General features: G+C 41.4%; 1 protein-coding gene across 1 annotated transcript in view; it reads left to right on the top strand.

Annotated features, from left to right (window-relative positions):
* The first annotated feature begins 134 nt into the window (after positions 1-134).
* Positions 135-18621, top strand: part of pld1a (phospholipase D1a) — a 29796-nt gene continuing 11309 nt past the window's right edge. Inside the window, exons 1-11 of the mRNA XM_079174624.1 lie at positions 135-293; positions 10864-11079; positions 11631-11800; positions 12006-12148; positions 13363-13474; positions 13754-13819; positions 14705-14763; positions 15013-15105; positions 15970-16122; positions 16851-17000; positions 17953-18036. Of these exons, the coding sequence (XP_079030750.1) occupies positions 10896-11079; positions 11631-11800; positions 12006-12148; positions 13363-13474; positions 13754-13819; positions 14705-14763; positions 15013-15105; positions 15970-16122; positions 16851-17000; positions 17953-18036 (1214 nt within the window). The 5' untranslated portion in view covers positions 135-293; positions 10864-10895. The remainder of the gene's footprint in view (positions 294-10863; positions 11080-11630; positions 11801-12005; positions 12149-13362; positions 13475-13753; positions 13820-14704; positions 14764-15012; positions 15106-15969; positions 16123-16850; positions 17001-17952; positions 18037-18621) is intronic.

Here is an 18621-nt window from a genome sequence, read left to right as displayed (position 1 = left end):
ATAAGAGAAGTCTGTGGGAGGAACCCCTTGCCTGTGATTGGTCCAGAGTTTCACAGACCCCTCCCTCACTGAGGAGTTGGAGTGAGTTGCCCTGTTAGTTTTTTTTCTGAGCCACTCTTACTGAGTTACATAGCAGAAGTGAGCACTGGACTAGCTGTCTGCTGCTGCTGTTGTACGGTTCTTTGTTTGCTCAGCTGGAGACCGGATCTTAAGTGTTGCCGTTCCAGTCAGTGAAGCCAGGTGGATTGATCGGACTGTCCAACATGTGGGCTGCACGCCCACAAAGAGAGCAGGTTGGTAATGTCTCCCTCTGCTTGTCTCTATGTCAGCTCAGTTCTATTTGCGTCCATGGGCTGGGGGTGGGGTGGGGGGGGGGGGATACGCGTCTCTGTGACACTCCTTGGGTTTGGGTTGTCAGTGGGATCATGTAGGAGAATGTAGCATGCTTGAGGTTGTCGTTATGCACGTCTGCATCAGGGGTCATAGCAAATATGTATTTAACATGGCACGGTGCAGCTGTGTCTGTTATTCTTGGCTCGGGGTGGGTGTGGATATGAGTTCCCTGGTCCTCCAGTTGATGGTGTCAAGTTGTGTGTTACCTGCTGTGGAAGACTGCACAGGTGTGTGTGTGTGTGCTGCTGCTGCCCCCCCCCCCCCCCTTCTTTCTGACACCCTGTTGTTGAAGTTAGTTGCTGCAGCTGGAATGTCATGGGAACGCTGGAGATATTTAGCTTTTCTTTCTCCGCTGCTCGCCCATATCACCCCACCCGACTCTCTTGTCTCCTCTCTCTTCTTCTGTTGTCTTTGTAACTGAATACACATGGTGCTGACCTCTGGCATTCAGAAGTCTTCCTTTTGCACGGGCAGTAGCACAAGGATGACCTCAATACTTTTCTCCGTTGTGGTGCCAGTTTCTCCTGCCTCAGTTAAGCGTGTGCGTTTGTGTTTATCTGTATCGACCCATACCATGGGATTCTATCTTGCTCGGTGATATCAATCATTAATCTGGACAGTGGGAGCATTTTAGTCCACAAGACAGACAGTTATGTGACCAGAGTTATTGCAGTTCTTTTCATCTTCTCGGAAGGATTGGAAGGATTTGAAGTGTTTTTTTTTAGCCTGGCAGGCAGATTTAGTATACTGTAAATTTATTCCAGATGTGGAATACAGGCTGGTATGCTCCTGGCATGTGGTGAAACCCATCCCACAAACCCCGTTTGAGATTCCACCCGCAGTCTTAAAAATGTATGGATGATTTAAACGTTATATTTATGCTTGGGCAACAACCAGACTGCATCACAACACTGCTCGTATAGCTGATACTGGAAGGGTGTGTGTGTGGTTCGACATGTACTTTCTCAATGGTCCCTCACAGGTTCTCATCTAGTTGATGTTATATTGACAGCATTGCTTTACTGCTGAAGACAGACTGTAGAAGACAAAACAGTTTTAATAGGGACTATTTGTTTGTTAAAAAAGTTCAGGTGAGACCTCTTCACAGCCTGGTTTGTGGGATAACTGCGACATTGTTTCTGAAAAGACATGCTGTTGAATTTTTTCTTTTTTTATAATTCACCATCTCAACAACCATGGCTAGATACCTCTGGAGATGGACATTTGGGTGAACCGACCCTTTCAGTCAAGAGCCCAAATGTCCTCTATACTTTTCTGTCCCACTCCTGTAATCATGGTGAGATAGTCACTTCAGTGGTCAGGGCACAAGTTTATAGTTTGGTCATTTCTAGGCTGTGGTAGGGCTGAGTGAGAGCGAGAGAGAGAGAGAGAGAGAGGCTCCATCTCTCCTTCAGTACAATGATCCCTTGTGTTACTGCCAGCAGAACGCTACTCCAGTGCTGATGACTTTGTGGCCTCTCTTTTTCTGGCATCTCCTGTATGTCTTGCTTTCTCTGCCTCTCTGACCACCCCCTGTCCCCCTCTCTATGGTGTGAAGGATTAGATAATAGGCAGCTTTCGTGTGGGCAGAGACAGAGAGGTGTTACAGACCTCTCTCGTTGCTTCTCTCTCCCTTCCTCCCTCCATCTTCTCTCTCTTCTCTCTCTCTCTCTCTCTCTCTCTCTCTTTCTTTGTACCATCTGCGCCACGAGGAGCTTGGCACCACTCAATGTGTGAATGCCAAGCTAGGTTGAGGTTGTATCTTTATTGTATGTGTGTATGTAAGTACAGTATGTGAGTGGTAGTCTACTACTCAAAGTTGGTGTTTACATATATGTTTGATATTTTGACAATGATTTAAATCATTCATGTGTTTGCCAGTACTTTTTTTTTGAAATGTCAAGCTTATAATCACACGTCCAGGAATAGATGATGCATTTCACAAGTTATCTATTCTCCCGAGCACTCGATGGCCTAGTCAGCGACAGCACCTCTGCTGATATTGACATACTGTACTGTAGATGCTCAGCCCGCCTCCAGTGTTCCCTTCAACAATTTGACACTTTTCGAACAGAAATTGCAGGAAAACCTAGCGTAGAGGCACAAAAGTAGGCGTTTCAGCTGCCATTTAAAATGGGCACGAATTCAGTTCGTGACACTTTCTGGATGATAGAAGCGGCCATGACAACATTTTATGAATACACCGATACGGATGGGATAATTAGGCAGCTGTGGTTCACTGCTAAAGAAGTCTGGCTTAGAGGTGATGAAGAGCAGTTATGACTTCAAATGAATCGTTGGTCATTGTGTCACACGGTCACACCTATAACAAGGAAAAGTCTGCTTATACGGTTATAGGAATGTTAAGGTGCTTTCCACAACGTTGTGATAAGGTGCAGTAACTTGTTGTTGCTGTCTTCACTTTCTCCAGCCTGTCATGTCTAATTCAACTTGAGCCAGTGATTTACCATTTTCCCCTGAAACACCCAAATATGACTATTAGTATTTAGGCCAGTGTGATATAACAATGTCCAAATAGTTTACACGATGCATTTACTGATGTATTCTATTCAGATTGTGTTGCATTGCTGGGCCATTAAATGGATTCAACTCTTTAAAAGTGTTGAACAAAATGTTTTAGTGACACATTTTTATATTTTTTAACTTAATTTTGCTCCGGATCATTGCTACCGGAGGGATAACTGAATGTCTGTATGAAATGGTTTACTGGTGGTGTTGCAAAACAACTTTATTGTAGCTGCAATGTAAAATCATATTACTTCTTCGTTTTGGCCAAGGGGAATGAGGAAATGAACCACACATTTACAAGTTGCAAACACTAATGCAAGTTACATTACCACCCGCTGTTTCCAAAGTGAACAGGCTAGTTTTACTATTGTGTCCCAAACATCTTGATCACATCCTTAAGAGGGAGATAAAAAGGAGAAGACATGAGAAAACAACTTGTACGTGCTGACGTCTCTACCACCAGGACGCCCCAAAGCAGAACAAGGAAATATTTTTGTTTGAGCATATTGGAACTATAAACATTCTCCACCCAGCTCTGGGTGAGGACACCACCACTATTTCCATGTTCAAAGCCTTCAGGATTTAGGTGGAGGTCTCATGCAGTGAGCGCAACTCAACTCTCAGCAGTGGCCACAGCATGGCGAGATCCAGCCTTATGACGGCATGCATGAGCATTGTACATGTGGAGCCCTCGGCTCACAGACGTTTGGCAGTGCATCCAACTTTTGCAAGATACACAACTTCCTGACTACTTTTGAGTAGATGCGGCCAGCGTGACCTCGTCTTCATTCCCATGTTCCCCCTCATGTGTCCGTGCGGTCCTTGCACTGCTACGGGAACGCGGTGGCTAACAAGATTCTGCTACAAAAACCTCAACTAGAGCATGTCTCATCTTTCATTTTTTAAAACCTCAGAGGGCAATGCTGATAAATATCAGTGGGGCAGCTGGAACAAAATTAACTGTAAATGCACATTGGACTAAAACAAACTCACCTAGCCCAGCTTCTCGGAGAGACATGAATAGAGTGTGAGAGATGAATGAATTGAGTGCATGTTGAACACAGTATTGACTGTGGATTAATGTGTAATTTATTAATTTTATTAATATTAATGTGTCATTGTTCAACTTTTCGTACCACTATCTAACAAGCCCCCATTTATAAGTTAATAATGAATCATTAAGGACAACCTTTGGTAGCCACGTTGGTGAGTCATTAAAAGTCAGTAGTCTAATATTTAATAAATAACGTGTGTGTGTGGATATATATATATATATATATATATATATATATATATATATATATATCATTGAAATCAATACATATATAATATCACCTGTGATATTAATGGTTTTCTTCTGTCCTTCAATAATAAGTATTTTAACAGATATTTAGAAAACAGTATAATTCAAATACCAGATGTACTATTTACATTTGAAATAGTTTTGGCCCCCAAAGAAGAAGAATTGAATTATATTATAGATAATATAGTTTGATGATATTAGTTATGTCAGTAAAACCATTAGTTTGATCTTGTAAACCTTCTTAGAAACTAGGATCACAGGTTCACCGTTCTCCAGCGGGACATATGCGTTTATCCCAAGAGTCTTGCTCTACATCTGAGTGAAATATCACATCCTCAGTGATGGATTTGGTTTTAGTAGAATTAATGAAGGCTGGTCTCTGCATGAAAGGCGTACCAATATATGTTCTTAGTGGCTCTGTGGTGCAGCGTGAGGGACTCAATGTCCCATATGTGTCACATGTTGAAATTCATAATCTCTCTCTAAACCTCCACAGTTCTTCTCCCACTCAACGTTCTTGTATTTCTTCATCAACGCATTGATTCCAACTAATTGACATTTGAGAGGGATGCTAGCGCGTGGAGGGCGAGGCGGACGCTCTTGGCGGCTTCTGTAGATATTTATATACAAGCACAGCTCGCTGGCTGTTGAAACTATCTCCATGACAACAGGACAGGAAGCAGGAAGTGGGCATGGAATGTAGGAGAGAGATAACTCCCTCGTGTTCACGTCATCTCTCCGCTCTTCCATCAGGTCGCGTAACTGTAGACATCGAATACCGTGACCAAGTGCTTTCGCGCGTATGTGTGCGCATGCAAATGTTTGACATCTGATACCACACATGCAGACGTTCAAACCACATGCAGCATACCAAGCCCCTCTGCAGTTAACCTCTGTGTGGGTCAAGCATGTGGTTACTGTCATAAATACTTCTGGAATACAAGAATGCATGCTACACACACACACACGCACAAAAAAAACACAACCACCAGTGGGCCTTGTTGATGTTAATGACTGTGAGGGACCAGGCTACGCATGAAGCTGGGAGAAGTGGAAAGTGGGGAAAAATGTTATTCAACTAAAGTATTTACAATCATTAGGATGGGTAACAAAATCAAGCCAAAGTGACTAATCAGAATAACTATAAAAACGTAACATAATTGCACTAAAGTCTAAGTACACCATAATTACACAGAACTTAGTTTAAAACAACATAGTGAGTGCTCTTCTGACAAAGGGACACTGCCTCCCCACCTCCTAACTGCGTGATATATATATACTGCGCTGGCCAGTCCACAGATAATTGCAGGGGTGTGAAGACATTCCTCCGCTGTGGTGCAGATGTAAAGGCTCCTGGCAACACCCCTGTTGCTGTTGTAGAATGGTACAGTCCAATTGTCCAGGCTAATCTATAGGGACTTGTGATGCAGCTGCTCAGTCTTTAGCCAGAAGGATGGTCGGCTGCTAAACCCTGACCGGAAAGTTAACGCTTTTATCAACCGTAACTTAATATTATCTGATTGCGTGCACTCAGTCTAGAAATATAAAGTCAATCAAAACAAGCGTCTTCATGTCTTGCATCATGATTTAAATAGTGATTCACTATGACTGGTTTATGGTTTGGCTAGTTGCAGCCGCCACAATGACATTGATATGTCTTGTATGTCTAGACACCAGATGTTTTAAACAACTTCACTTTTTGTTGAGGACATTTTGATAAACATTGTGTTGCTTTGTCTTTGTTTTAGGAATTGATTTTACAGGTATATATGGTGGAAAGACACAACCGTGTGATCTTGTCTTTTTTTTCCTTGAAGAATGAATCCAACACAAAAATGTGTTGGATTTTGATATCATATCTAACTTGCATGTATTAATATTTTGATATTCATTCAGTTGTTCGACCAAAGATAAGTGGGCCAAATGTGAAACATGGCGGTGTCATGGAGACAGGAAGGTTGGATTAAGGAATTCATAATTAAGATCTAAAAACTGCAAAAACAAAACATATTTCTGCATTAACCTTTTGTTGTGTAACCAAAAAGATCCCTAACCAAAAGGTGTGATAGCCAGGCAGACATAAGCGTTCATTCTGCGCTTGACTTTTCCACTGTATTTATATTTGAATATACGGACCCACTGCTCAGTCTTGTTGTCCAATCCATTTTACAATCATTCTGCTGGTAGCTTTGTATTTGTGTCAAAGATGGTGCCGGTGTGTGGTTCTTACCGCAACTAGTTGTGTTGTTGTAGTGTAGTGTTGAGAACTCTTCACAATGGTCAGCTGTCTCATTGATAGTTACGCATACTGGTCCTCGTGCTGTTCTCAGATACAGTCTCTCAGTCTGCTCATAATTCTGTGCACCCTTTAAAGATGCCATTCCATGTTTACAGCCTGGGCTCCTACCTCTGACGACAAGCTTGCTAAATGCGGCGGCTAGCCTAAGAAATGACCGGTCAGGTGACGTGATAGCAATTTGTCACGCGCGAAAGAAGTCCAGCTCTAGTTGCATTGACGTCTTTGAATTGTCTTTCAGGTATCTGGGCTATATACTTTGCAGATGGGCTACTTCGGACACCATTCTTACCTGTGTGCAATATCCGAATTATTGATGCTGACCATGATTTAGAATCAGCAGATAACGTCAGTGATTATAATGAAGTCCTGTAAAATAACAGGGAATCTTCCTTATTAAGGAAAAATAGCTGAATGAGAGATGATTGGATGAATGACGGAATTCAGAGACAACAGGAAACACAGACATGCCGACACTGCAGGCAACTGGTGGCTGCTGGTGACTCTTCTGAATGTGTGAGCGTGTTGGCTCTTGTTCAGTGGAGTGGTCATAAACACTTTCAAGCTGTTATCTGCCGTAGTACGTGTTCACGTGTTATTGACTTGTCTCGAGCAGTTTTTAGCTCCAAACAGAAGAATTTAGCAGTTTGCAGGGAAAGAAGTGCAAATCTACCTGTTTCTCACTTGAGCAGGGTGTATTCTCAGGCTGGGTTTTATCGGTTCAGATTAATGTTAAGCTTGGATAGATATGGGGAATGTTAGATTTCGGCGTTATAGGCAGATTATTTTAGGAGATGAATCTAGTCAGTGCATCACCTACAAAATGACCATTTGTAAATCAATTACTCACCGTGTGTTGCCTTGAATTTGCGAAGGAAATGTAGTTTTTCCCACATGCCTCCACGGTGAACGAAGAACCCGAAAAAGGGTTTTTTATTTTTTATTCTTCGTTCACCGTGAAGGCATGCGATTTAAAAAAACAAATGTCTTTAAGAATTCAAGATGACGCTGGGTCAGTAATTAATGTATAAAATGATCATTTTGAGGGTGAAGTATTTCTTTAACGCAAACCTCTATGTCTTTTTTGTGTGTGTGTGTGTGTGTGTGTGTGTGTGTGTGTGTGTGTGTGTGTGTGTTGTTCCCATGCCAACACGCGTCAGAGAAAACTGTGCAGAAATCCGATGAATCACCAAAACCTCATCCCTTAGTGCTGCTCCTCCCTGTTGACCGTAGACCAAGAAGAAAAACAGACACTTTCTGTGTTTGCTGTTTTTCTTTTAACTGGTGTCAGTGACTTAATGCTAGACCGTCACAATACTTCTGATTGTTCTGTCTCACAGCTGTGTGACTGCTATCTCTGTAAATCTCCAGTAAACCCTTTTGTTTCTTGTCCAAGAAGGTGTTTATTTAGTTGACTGTCTGCTTTTATCAGAGTGCTGTCAGACGTCAACACTTTTAGTGACGTTCTGCTCATCTTTTCATATTAACAGATCCTCTTTGGATCCTTTTTGGATCCTTTTTGGATCCTTTTTGGATCACTGTGAGCTGGGATGAGATAGCGGGCCGCTCCCTGCTCTCTCATCTTATTACTTCAAGCCAAATACAACATTTCTTTGTGAACTTCGTCGTTTGGAGTACTAACCTGAAATACAGCAGGCAGCATTTTTGTCAAAGTAATTCGAGGGAAATTCAACATGGTCGAGCACAGACAAATGTACAGCAGTGCAGGAAATAACCATAAACTCCAATCCTACTAAAACTGTCTTTTTATGAAATATCTTTTCAGATTCTTTTCTGCTGAGTCAACTGCTCTCTTTCTCTCCTTTCCTTTCTTCCCATCTCCCCCTGTGTCCGGTTCTTTTCTACACTCAAAGGGAGGTTTGTTAAAGTGCCACCTGTGTATGGGGTCGTCTCAGATGACTAAGCACACTGCTTGGTGGTGTTTTGTGTGTGTGTGTGTGTGTGTGTGTGTGTGTGTGTGGGTCTTTGTTTTCGGGTGTTTCTTGTTCTTGACAGTATCCTGCAGTGCTGTTATTCTCCACACCCTGCCGTATCCTGTCTCTGTATAGCAGTATTTTGCAGATGACCGCTTTTGGGATGAAGCTGAAGTTGGAGCAGTAGTGTGGCAGGCTCATTTTCCTAACAGGTCTAACAGGTTTTTTTGGCATCTGAATAAGTGTTTATTGTACAAAATGAAACCTGTGTTTTCGGCGTTGCACATTGGTGAGGTAATGGTGGAACGAAAACAGAGAACTGAGCACACTTTGTCCATATTTGTTTGCTCAACATTCACAAACATGACAATATGAAGCCCAACATGTGCTGCAACTATTTGTCCATAAGTCACCCTATGACATTTGTATGTTGACTGCATACGTGCATGTATGCTGTGTTTAATCTTTGAGTCATGTATGAGCGTGGCTGCACAGGTGTTTGTGCATGTCTGTTTTAAAAAATTCACATGCTGGAGGCGTGTGTGTGTGTGTGTGTGTGTGTGTGTGTGTGTGTGTGTTTGTGATGCCAAGCTTCGTCAGGTTGTACTCAGTGTGGTGTCTTGCACAACAATTCACATCAACAACATTGTTTCGTCAGTTATTAATACAGTTATTAATTCCCAGGCACGGCGTTGACAAAATACCACCAACTATAAAGTAATATTTGGTAAGGCTGGCACAGTCGAACTTCAATCAAAGAAAGAAATGTAGCAGTGGATTAGATGGGACTTTTTTCTCCTCATAAGGTGCTGGTCTGCAGGACACCTACAGTGGGCCACCGCTGCCCTGGTGAAGCTGCTAATAATTGTGTGTGGGTGTGCGTGCGTGCATGATGTCAGACGTGATGTCACGTCAATTTATGTGTCAATCCTGTGGTTTACCGCAACACCTTCCCTTTATTTGTAATAGTTCTAACCTAGTGTATTATAATGTGGATGAGGTAATTGTTATTTTCTTTTGAAAATAAACTTTATTTTATTTTATTTCATCTTATAAATAATGCTGAATATGTACGTGTTAAAACTTAACGAAACAATGTACATTGAACTAAAGAACATGTCAGTTAAAATTGGAAAAGAGTCCTATAGGTCCAAAGAGCCCATATGAGAGAATATGTAATATTTACAAGTTATTGACATTTTTGGATATATAATGTCACTGATAGATCACTAAATAAATAAGCTGTATTGGATATTAGTGCCAAAGTCTTATAATATTGGCTTTTATTATCATAAGTCTTGACCTGGATCTCAAACTTCCAATGGTTTTGTGTCGGTTGCATAAAAATCTTTAAATGGCAAAAATGCTCTTCGTCTTTTTCATTTACTCTTCAATCGAGCATTGACTGATTTTGACTTGAATTTTGGATTTCTTTTATGAAACTGATGCAAAGACCAGTGTGTAATACATGGAAATCAGAACATTTGTCACAAATATTAAGCCATTAATATTGAGCAGCAGCAATGGACTGAACCTCTACCCAGTATCTTCTATGAGGAAGTAACGCAAAATATAGTTTGTGCAGTCAGTACACATATGTCATCACATATGATTATATGATCGGGATGGGGAAGAGGTCATGAGCTGATTCATTGTGTGTCAGTAATGAACAACTGAAGTCAGTCCGAAAGTTAGTCATTAACTGGATTGGAGTCGGTCAGTTCTGAGGAATGTCTCTGAAGTAACAGACAGAATACCGAATAGATTTGAATCCAAAGAAGATGTATGACTCCAGGGAAAGATGATCAACACCGTAGTTTGTCTACGAGGACACGGTAAGAACATGCAGACAGGTGGAGAAACACAACACACGCAGATGCTTCCCCAACAGGGTACGAAACAGTTTTTTACGAGCATTCAAATGAATCGCATGCAATGAATGCAGCAACTAGATCAAGCCAGTTGAACACTTGCGGGTAATTCTGCACCAGATATCAGTTCACCGGCTTATTCCAGTCACCGGACGAGTTAACTTTCAGGCCTGCTCAGTTGTGTGTATTTTCATCCTAGTGTTGCTGTGTCTGGAGTGGTTGCCGGCTGCATGTGACCTTTTAGACCTGCTCCAGCTGTGTCTACATGTATAGTAGTGTATCTGTTTCTTAAAGCGCCTTCATATTTGTTGTCCTCATGGGACTCTTATAATAGAACATGAGGGTGTTGTGTAAGAAGTCATGTTCAGTATATAATGGAAGGTTAACAGTCAAATGACTCTTGGTGGTAATGTACGTGCACTCAGGAAGCAGTTACAACATAGGCAAAGTCATACAAACCCACGCACTCTCACATTTCCATTTATTCCACAGTTTATGATGTTTTTAATTTGAATTTTAATCTCTCCTCTCCTCTAGGCTCGCCCTGCTCCGGGGGCTAACTGCTGAGCATGCTGGGTAAAGCGCCACCGACTACCAGTAGCCTCAACCTGGTGAACTCTGAGGTGTCTGACGCCGCAGCCGCTCCGGACGCACACGACGGCATCACGATGGCAGACCTTGTGGAGAGCCTGGATACCAGAGAGCTGGACATGGGGGAGGCAGAGGAGAACGACTACGATGGAAACTACTTAGGTGTGTGTTTGTTTGCATATTTCCTGTCTGTGATATTCACCATCGTTTCACCCAAGAATGAGAAATATTATAACAATTCAAAGGTCAGTTATTCCAGATTATGCAAAATCCTCAAGAGATTACATTTCCAGAAAACTTAACTTGGCAGACTATGAACCAGATTCGTCATTTGTGAGTAAGGCTCATATGACCAAATAAGCCCACAGTATTGAGTATGTGATTGCCCCTGGGAAATGTAGGAACACTAGAAAAGGGAAAAAGGCTCAAATGTCAGTGTGGAAAATTGACAAAAAAGGAAATACTTCAACCGGTCAGTCTTCAAACTGGTGTCTAACAGTGAGTATGAGGGTGGATTTTTCCTTTACATAATGTAGATCTCACAAACTTTACCGGAGCATAAACCAAAACATTTGACCTAACACTGCAAAGTAGAGATCTTGAACAAAGGCAGAGTTTTCAGCGAGGCATCCTACTCGCTCCTAAAGAAGCCTGAACAACTCCTACATTCACAAACAAAACTTGCCAACCACCCGCCTCTCTCTTCCTCCTAGGGGACTGTCGTATCCCATTTTCAGCGGTGTATGCCACAGTGGGCTTTAAGGAGGCCAACGCTAAGGTCTACCTTCCCACTGTGCCCATTACTGCCCGGATACTAGAGGTGGAGAGATTCACCACCGCACAGGACCGCTTCAACCTGTCGCACCAAAGGAGTGTCAACAAGGTACTGCACGCAATGGCTACGGCAATACTTAATAAAACATTTTGGAAAACATAGGGATAGGATGTTAATTGTGAGTTGGTCTGGATCAACGCATCAGATAAATCCCTATAATAACTTGCTTGAATTCTTTATGTATTATATAATAATATACACCTTAAACTCATCATCTCTCTCTCTCCCAATGTGCGTGTGTGTGCTTCTGTAGTCTCTGCCGGCAGTGTTTAAGATTGAGCTGAAGCACGGTGAGTTTACCTGGGTGGTTAAGAGGAAGGAGAAACATTTCATGGAGCTGCACAGAGAGCTGAGGACGTACAAGACCTTCATGAGGATACCGCTGCCGTCGCGCAGGTTGGTGCCTACACACATAGATTTACACTCCCACACAGACTTGCACACATGGTGAACACTAACGGACACATTTAGACGTATACCCACATTGTCACATTGACCTTGTGGAGAACCACCTTGTGTGAGTTTCCACCATGTTACTTTTTGAACAGCGGAAATAATAACAAATACACACACGAGTGCACACACACGAGTGCACACACACGCCGAGAATGATTCACATATTCACACATAGTGTTACATTTAGGGAAATACAATGATTCACTTTCTTGTTAGTTGGGGAGATCAATACCGCTCTTGTATACTAAATGTGAAGCTAGAACCAGGAAAAGGTTAGCTTAGCATAAATAGAGGAAACAAGGGGAAACACCTAGCCTGGCTCTGTCCAAAGTTAAAGAAATCTGACGGCACATCTACTGTAAATTTCACCAGTTAACGCATTAAATCTCTTTTGTTAATGTTTGTTGTATTAAACGGAGGTTTTCCTGTTATACCCATGCTACCCAGAGCCAGACTATCTGGTTCCCTCTGCGTCTGATCTTTATGTTAAGCTAAGCTAATTGCCTCCTGGCTTTAGCGTCATGTAGCCCATTAATGACAACTCCTTTTTTTTCTTCTTTTTCCATTATTTATTTTTCTCTCTCTCTCTCGCTCTCGCTCTCTCTCTCTCTCTCTTGTGATGTACACACTTGAATGCAAAGGAATGTTGCCCTTGGAAGTTAATAGGATTTACTTTTGCCCTACTCCCTCTTTCTCTCTCCCTATCTGTGATCTTGACTTGATGTTATATATAAGGATGCATGTTGGATTTTCACAATTGCTTTGGTGGTTGTTGTTTTCAGTTAAATAAAAGTCCATCTTCCTGTTCTGTGTTCCTGGTTGATGTAACACAACAGTGAGTCAACCTGGAACCTGTCAATTTATTCAAGCTTTTACATTTGACTGTCTAAACACCTGCTGGCAGGAAAGAACACTGGAATTACTGTTTTAATTTCAGAGCAGCGACTGAGACAGTTTTTTTTTTTTTTAAGCTTAGATTAGTGGTGGAACAGAAACAGCCATTGCCCAAAGGTTGTTTGAGCTTAATGGTTCTCCTCAAACGTTTAAGGACAACGTTTGGAAACACCGCGGCTCTCTCTGGGAAAAGCACACTTGAACAGCTTGGACTCTTGAATTTAACATTTGGATTCCCGCCTTTTTCTGTTTCCACACAGCCACACAGTGAGGAGACGGACGGTGAGGAAGAGCGAGGTGAGGGAGATGCCCTCCCTGCCGAGGGGAGGAGGGGACGAGCTGGTGCGCGACGAGCAGGTCTCCAGCAGGAGGGTACGTCCCAACACTGCCTGCAGCCTTTTTGCCTGTTTTTTTTAAATTTTTTTATTTCTGGTTGGAAAATTCCTACATGTCATAACTTAACTTTCATGGCAATGAGCTCTCCTGGCACTCGCTTGTTGCCATGACACTTGCCAGGACATGTATCCTCTAAAACCCTCTCTGACTGTGTGTGTGTGTGTGTGTGTGTGTGCGCATGTAAGTGTTTATATGCTTGGATTTTGTAATAAAAATACTCACAGTGGCCAAAATATAGTGTATGTGTTTCTACAGAGACAATTAGAAGACTATTTGAACAAGCTGCTGAGGATGGCCATGTACCGCAAATATCACCACACTGTGAGTAATCATACTAAGCTCTGCAAACTGTCACTTAACCACATAATGAGTGCCAGTTCAAGTGTATACTAATTGTGTGTGTATTATGAATGACTGTGAGCCAAATGTACCATGTCAGCTACCATAGATACTTGGTATGCAATGTACAAGTAAATATGATATATATGATGAATTTGATTAACAGTGTTTTCCAGCATTTTGCTAAGCGCTAACATTATGGTGCAACATTGAGTGTTGACATAGATCATTATGGTGTTTACCCATGGCACTGCCAAGCATCTCAATAAACTAGAAAAAGGCTTCAAGTCTGTTAAATGCCCTGAAGATGAATACTGTGTAAACTGTGAGATGTATGTTTTGTTCTTCTGTAAATTACACATAAATGTATTGACTTACTGTATTTTATTTAATGTGACAATACAGCACAAAAGTATCTTTGCCCACCGCTTTTCCATCGGAATTTCTCATTTTCAAAAACCCTTTATCCAAAATGCAGCCGTTTTTAAGTGACTTATTGTCGGCACCTTTTAATATTTGGGCCTGTAACATACAGTGTGTTCTCTCTCATACTAAACTTTACCCGTACCTACTTCCCTTTATGGTAGATGGGCTTTAAAACAGTCTAATGCTAGGATTAGCCATAGCATTCTGCCTATTATGTGCTGCCATATTAATGTTAAGCCTCATACTGACGCATTAGAATATAATATCCGAGATATGTTGTTGAGATCATTTAGGCTGGGGGGACATTGCCTCCAGCTGGATGCTATGTGTTAACAGCTGCCTGCTCAGTCCCATGTCGATGAGTACCGGACAGCATGTATCTGTGCTTTTTTATTTTTCACCGTGTGCAGCCACTTGTTGTCTCTTCCTGTCTATTCTCAGATGGAGTTCATTGACATCAGCCAGATGTCTTTTATTCATGACTTGGGGCCCAAAGGACTGTGAGCGTTTTCTCTTCTTTCAAATCCCTCCCATCTGTAAAAACAGTTCAGGTGTCCGGTAAAATATGCACTCAACAGTTCACAGCAGAGTGAAGCACTTGAGCTATAATCTAGAAGATCAGGATGTCCCTTTCTTTAACTGTCCTCATTTACAAACATCCTAGTCTCCTATTTTGTTTCACACTCTCCTTACATCCCATAGTACTTTTTTTTTAGAAGATACTTAACTGTTTTGTCCGTCTCTTCCAGAGAAGGGATGATCTATAAACGCTCAGGAGGACATCGTATCCCCGGCATGAACTGCTGTGGTCACAGCCAGGCCTGCTACCGCTGGTCTAAACGGTGTGTGGTTCCCTCTGTTCTTTTTCTGCTGTCTATATCATACACTATAAGCACTCACATTAAAGTTATGTTTTCTGAAAATATATATTTAGATTTGCAAATGAGGCATTGTCTTATGAAATGTGTGCTATTGTGCATACATTTCTGTACATTCTGAACATTGGATAAAGCCAGGTTCAAAGTTCTTGTTTCATTTAAAGTCAGAGGTTTTTACATCTTCACATTGCAGCTGTAGATATCTCTTTGTATTACGACATGAATACGAAAATCAACTATTTTCGACATGTTTTTAGAAATAAAATGTTGAACAACGGCTAAGAATTGGAGATTTCTGTCTATTTTGAAAAAGGGTCATAAAGATGCTTAGTCACTGTTTTAACACTTACACTCTGACAGCTTACATTCCATACACAGTGACCACTCATTCTCATATCTCAAGACATAATAATATCTTAAGTGTTAGTTTTGGCTATTGCATTATGATTATTATTTTTTCATTTCTTTTGTAGTTTGCTCACAAAGTTGTAGTAGCATCTTCAGCCCAGCTGCATTGGCACATGCTTGCCTCTCTCTTCATCTGTTTGTCTGTTTATTTCTCTTTATCACAGCCAAATTATTACGTGAGCAGTTTTGATTGTTGTTTTTCTGAAGACGGCACAAAAAAAATCCCACACGTTTGAAGCACGCGGCCCATCCACCTACATCCCCATGATGACTTTCTTCCTACACGCTTTTCCTTGAATCAAGAAACATAAGAGACGTTTCACAGCAATGAATCAAGATCTGCAGACCGTCACGTAGACACACAAATCATAAATCCTAATGATGATGATGATGATAATGAGGACTGTGTGTGTTTTGTAGCTGGCTGGTGGTGAAGGACTCGTGCCTACTGTACATGAAGCCAGACTCGGGGGCCATCTCCTTTGTCCTCCTGTTGGATAAACAGTTCAGCATCAAGATGGACTCCAAAGACACAGAGACCAAACACGGAGTCCGGATTGAAAGCCTCTCCAGGTTAGATTCATACGTGTGTGTGTGCAGTTGAACATTTGATTTTTGTAGCAGATACCCAAGGAGTTATCACAATGATACCCAATGTATTTGGAGTATACCCTCACAGTGTATTGTGAGGCTAATGTTATTTCAACACCAGTTACGCAATGAAGCTGGGCTCTTTGAGCCTGTTGGGGATTTTCTTTTTGGAACACTGGCTGAGATTTCCAGAGCAAGTCGAACGGCAGAACTGTTTTAGCCATCTTAACTCATTTATTAATGGTAAACATCTGGTTTTCAACACAGAATTATCAGCTAACCAATAATTTACCCCTGCTCTCTGAAGACTCTTGAAAGTGTGTTTGTAGGATATAAAACCATTTGAAAAGCATTCTAATATTTTATATACATTCTTTGATTTAAACTCACAGTGTGAGAGTCTAAGGGAGGGTTCTCTTTTTAAAGCTGTTGTTAACAATCTGCTGTTACAGGGTTGATTGTTTTCTTTAGCTCCTTTTCATTCCAACATTCATAACCCAGGGCTTTATTTTATTTTAAGAACCATTACGGAGCTCTGATATCTCGTTGAAGGAAAACACAATGCCTGCTTTTACAAACTGATTAGCAGTTTGTTAAGCTGAGGGCAAAATGAAACCCCAAATCTGAAATTCCAATTGTCACTAATGTGGTTCATTTCAGAGCAAATTAAATGACGACGCGCTCTGTATCTGTGCTCGTCATCCCGGCAGGACCCTCGTGTTTAAGTGCATCAGCTACAGACACGCCCGCTGGTGGGGTCAGAGCATCGAGAGCTTCGTGAGGATTCACGGGAAGCCTTTCCTCCGAGATCACCGCTGCGGCTCGTTTGCACAGGAGCAGGAAAACATCCCCGCCAAATGGTAACTGCACTGGGACAGACACTGTGTACACAGCACAGATAATAATACATTATAATGTATTGTAAAAAGGTTACAAAGTATTACAACTATGGGAATTATAATACGTTGTGAACCTTGCAAAGTGAGTCAGTGAGTTGTTCTGATACTTGACCTGTTCAATCCTCTGTGCAATATCAACAACCATTCAGTCTGACTATATCATGTTTTAGTTATTTTTAAAGGTTTTTACGTTATATTATACCTTTACTGTGTATTACGTATTTATTATACTTGTTTTGATCTGTTTTTTTCTACTTATGTCTCTTGTTTGTTCGTTTGCACTGTTTACTCTGCTGCTGCAATCCTGCAAATGACTCCGCTGTGGGACTAATAAAGGATTATCTTATTAACAATGTATTATGATTATTGTTCTACAGCATTATGGATATATACGAGTGCTTATGGCTATAATTATACTGCACTATAAGCACATTCAAACACATGAGTATGTTTATGATGTATTACAGACATGGCCGTCATGAGTGTTGCCCTCATTTATTTTTTCTCTGCCTTCCTCTGTTATCCTTTCACCGGTAACTATGGAAATGTTCGAGAGGACTGTACGCAGTCAACTCTCTTTTCTGGCTGCTTTGCCATCTTTCAGGTCTTTATTTGCATTCTCTCCCCCTCAGCTGGCAGCTTCTGTGATAATGAATCATCTGTGTGATAATGTCATTGCACCGTCTTTGTACTTAAGGAAGGGAAAACGTGCTGCAGCTCTGTGAGCTAATGGGGGGGAAGAGAGTGTTTTTGAGAAACAGTTATGTCGTGATGACACAGCTATGGGTGTTGCCTGAAGCTTGAAAAGTTAAGAAAGTTTGTGTGTTTTATGTTTGTGCGTGTCAACACAAGCACATGTGAGTTATGTCTGTTTTCACAAGTTACTCAGAGAACCCGTAACGCCTCTTTGCAGGTATGTGAATGGAAAGACGTACATGGAGGATGTGGCTGATGCTTTGGAGGAGGCGAAAGAGGAAATCTTTATCACTGACTGGTGGTGAGTTTCAAAGTGTCTTTTGTGTGAAAATGCATCGTGTCAAAGATTTTGGTTGGGATGTGTGTCTGCTGTCAGCACTGAAGCGTGAGGACCCAGAAATAAACAGCTCAGTGGGTTGTATCCCTCCTGCTTTAACTCAGCTTCAACCTGCTCCAAACCTGACAGAAATAATAATCCGAGAGAACCAAAGCAACAGAAAAAGACACAGTCTTTTCTTATTGGTGGACTCAACCAGGAGCCTGTATCACCAAGCAAATGTAACTAAGTCTGGCTCTCTTTGCGCCTAACATCACGAAGCCGGTGATCAACTGACAAGTAATAAGGCATTTCCAGCATGTTCACTAGTCAAGAATAATTGGGGAACACCTATAAATATATAAATTATTCATGAAGCGATTATGCTATTATTTTATTTTATAGGGACTTTTTAATATTTTTTGTCACAGGATTAACAAACTATTGAGAATAAGTCCGATACTTAATGATGCTCCTTCTGCCACCAAAGCAGAGAAGTAAAGTGTAGAAGCTAAATTTGACAGACTGAAGGGCTGAATGCTTGATAAGGTTCATCTTGCTGAAATGTTG

This window comes from Pholis gunnellus, assembly GCF_910591455.1.
Source record: "Pholis gunnellus genome assembly, chromosome: 15".
In the NCBI taxonomy this organism is placed as follows: domain Eukaryota; kingdom Metazoa; phylum Chordata; class Actinopteri; order Perciformes; family Pholidae; genus Pholis; species Pholis gunnellus.
Note: the sequence above shows the minus strand (reverse complement) of the source record. Positions and strands in the feature narration are given on the sequence as shown.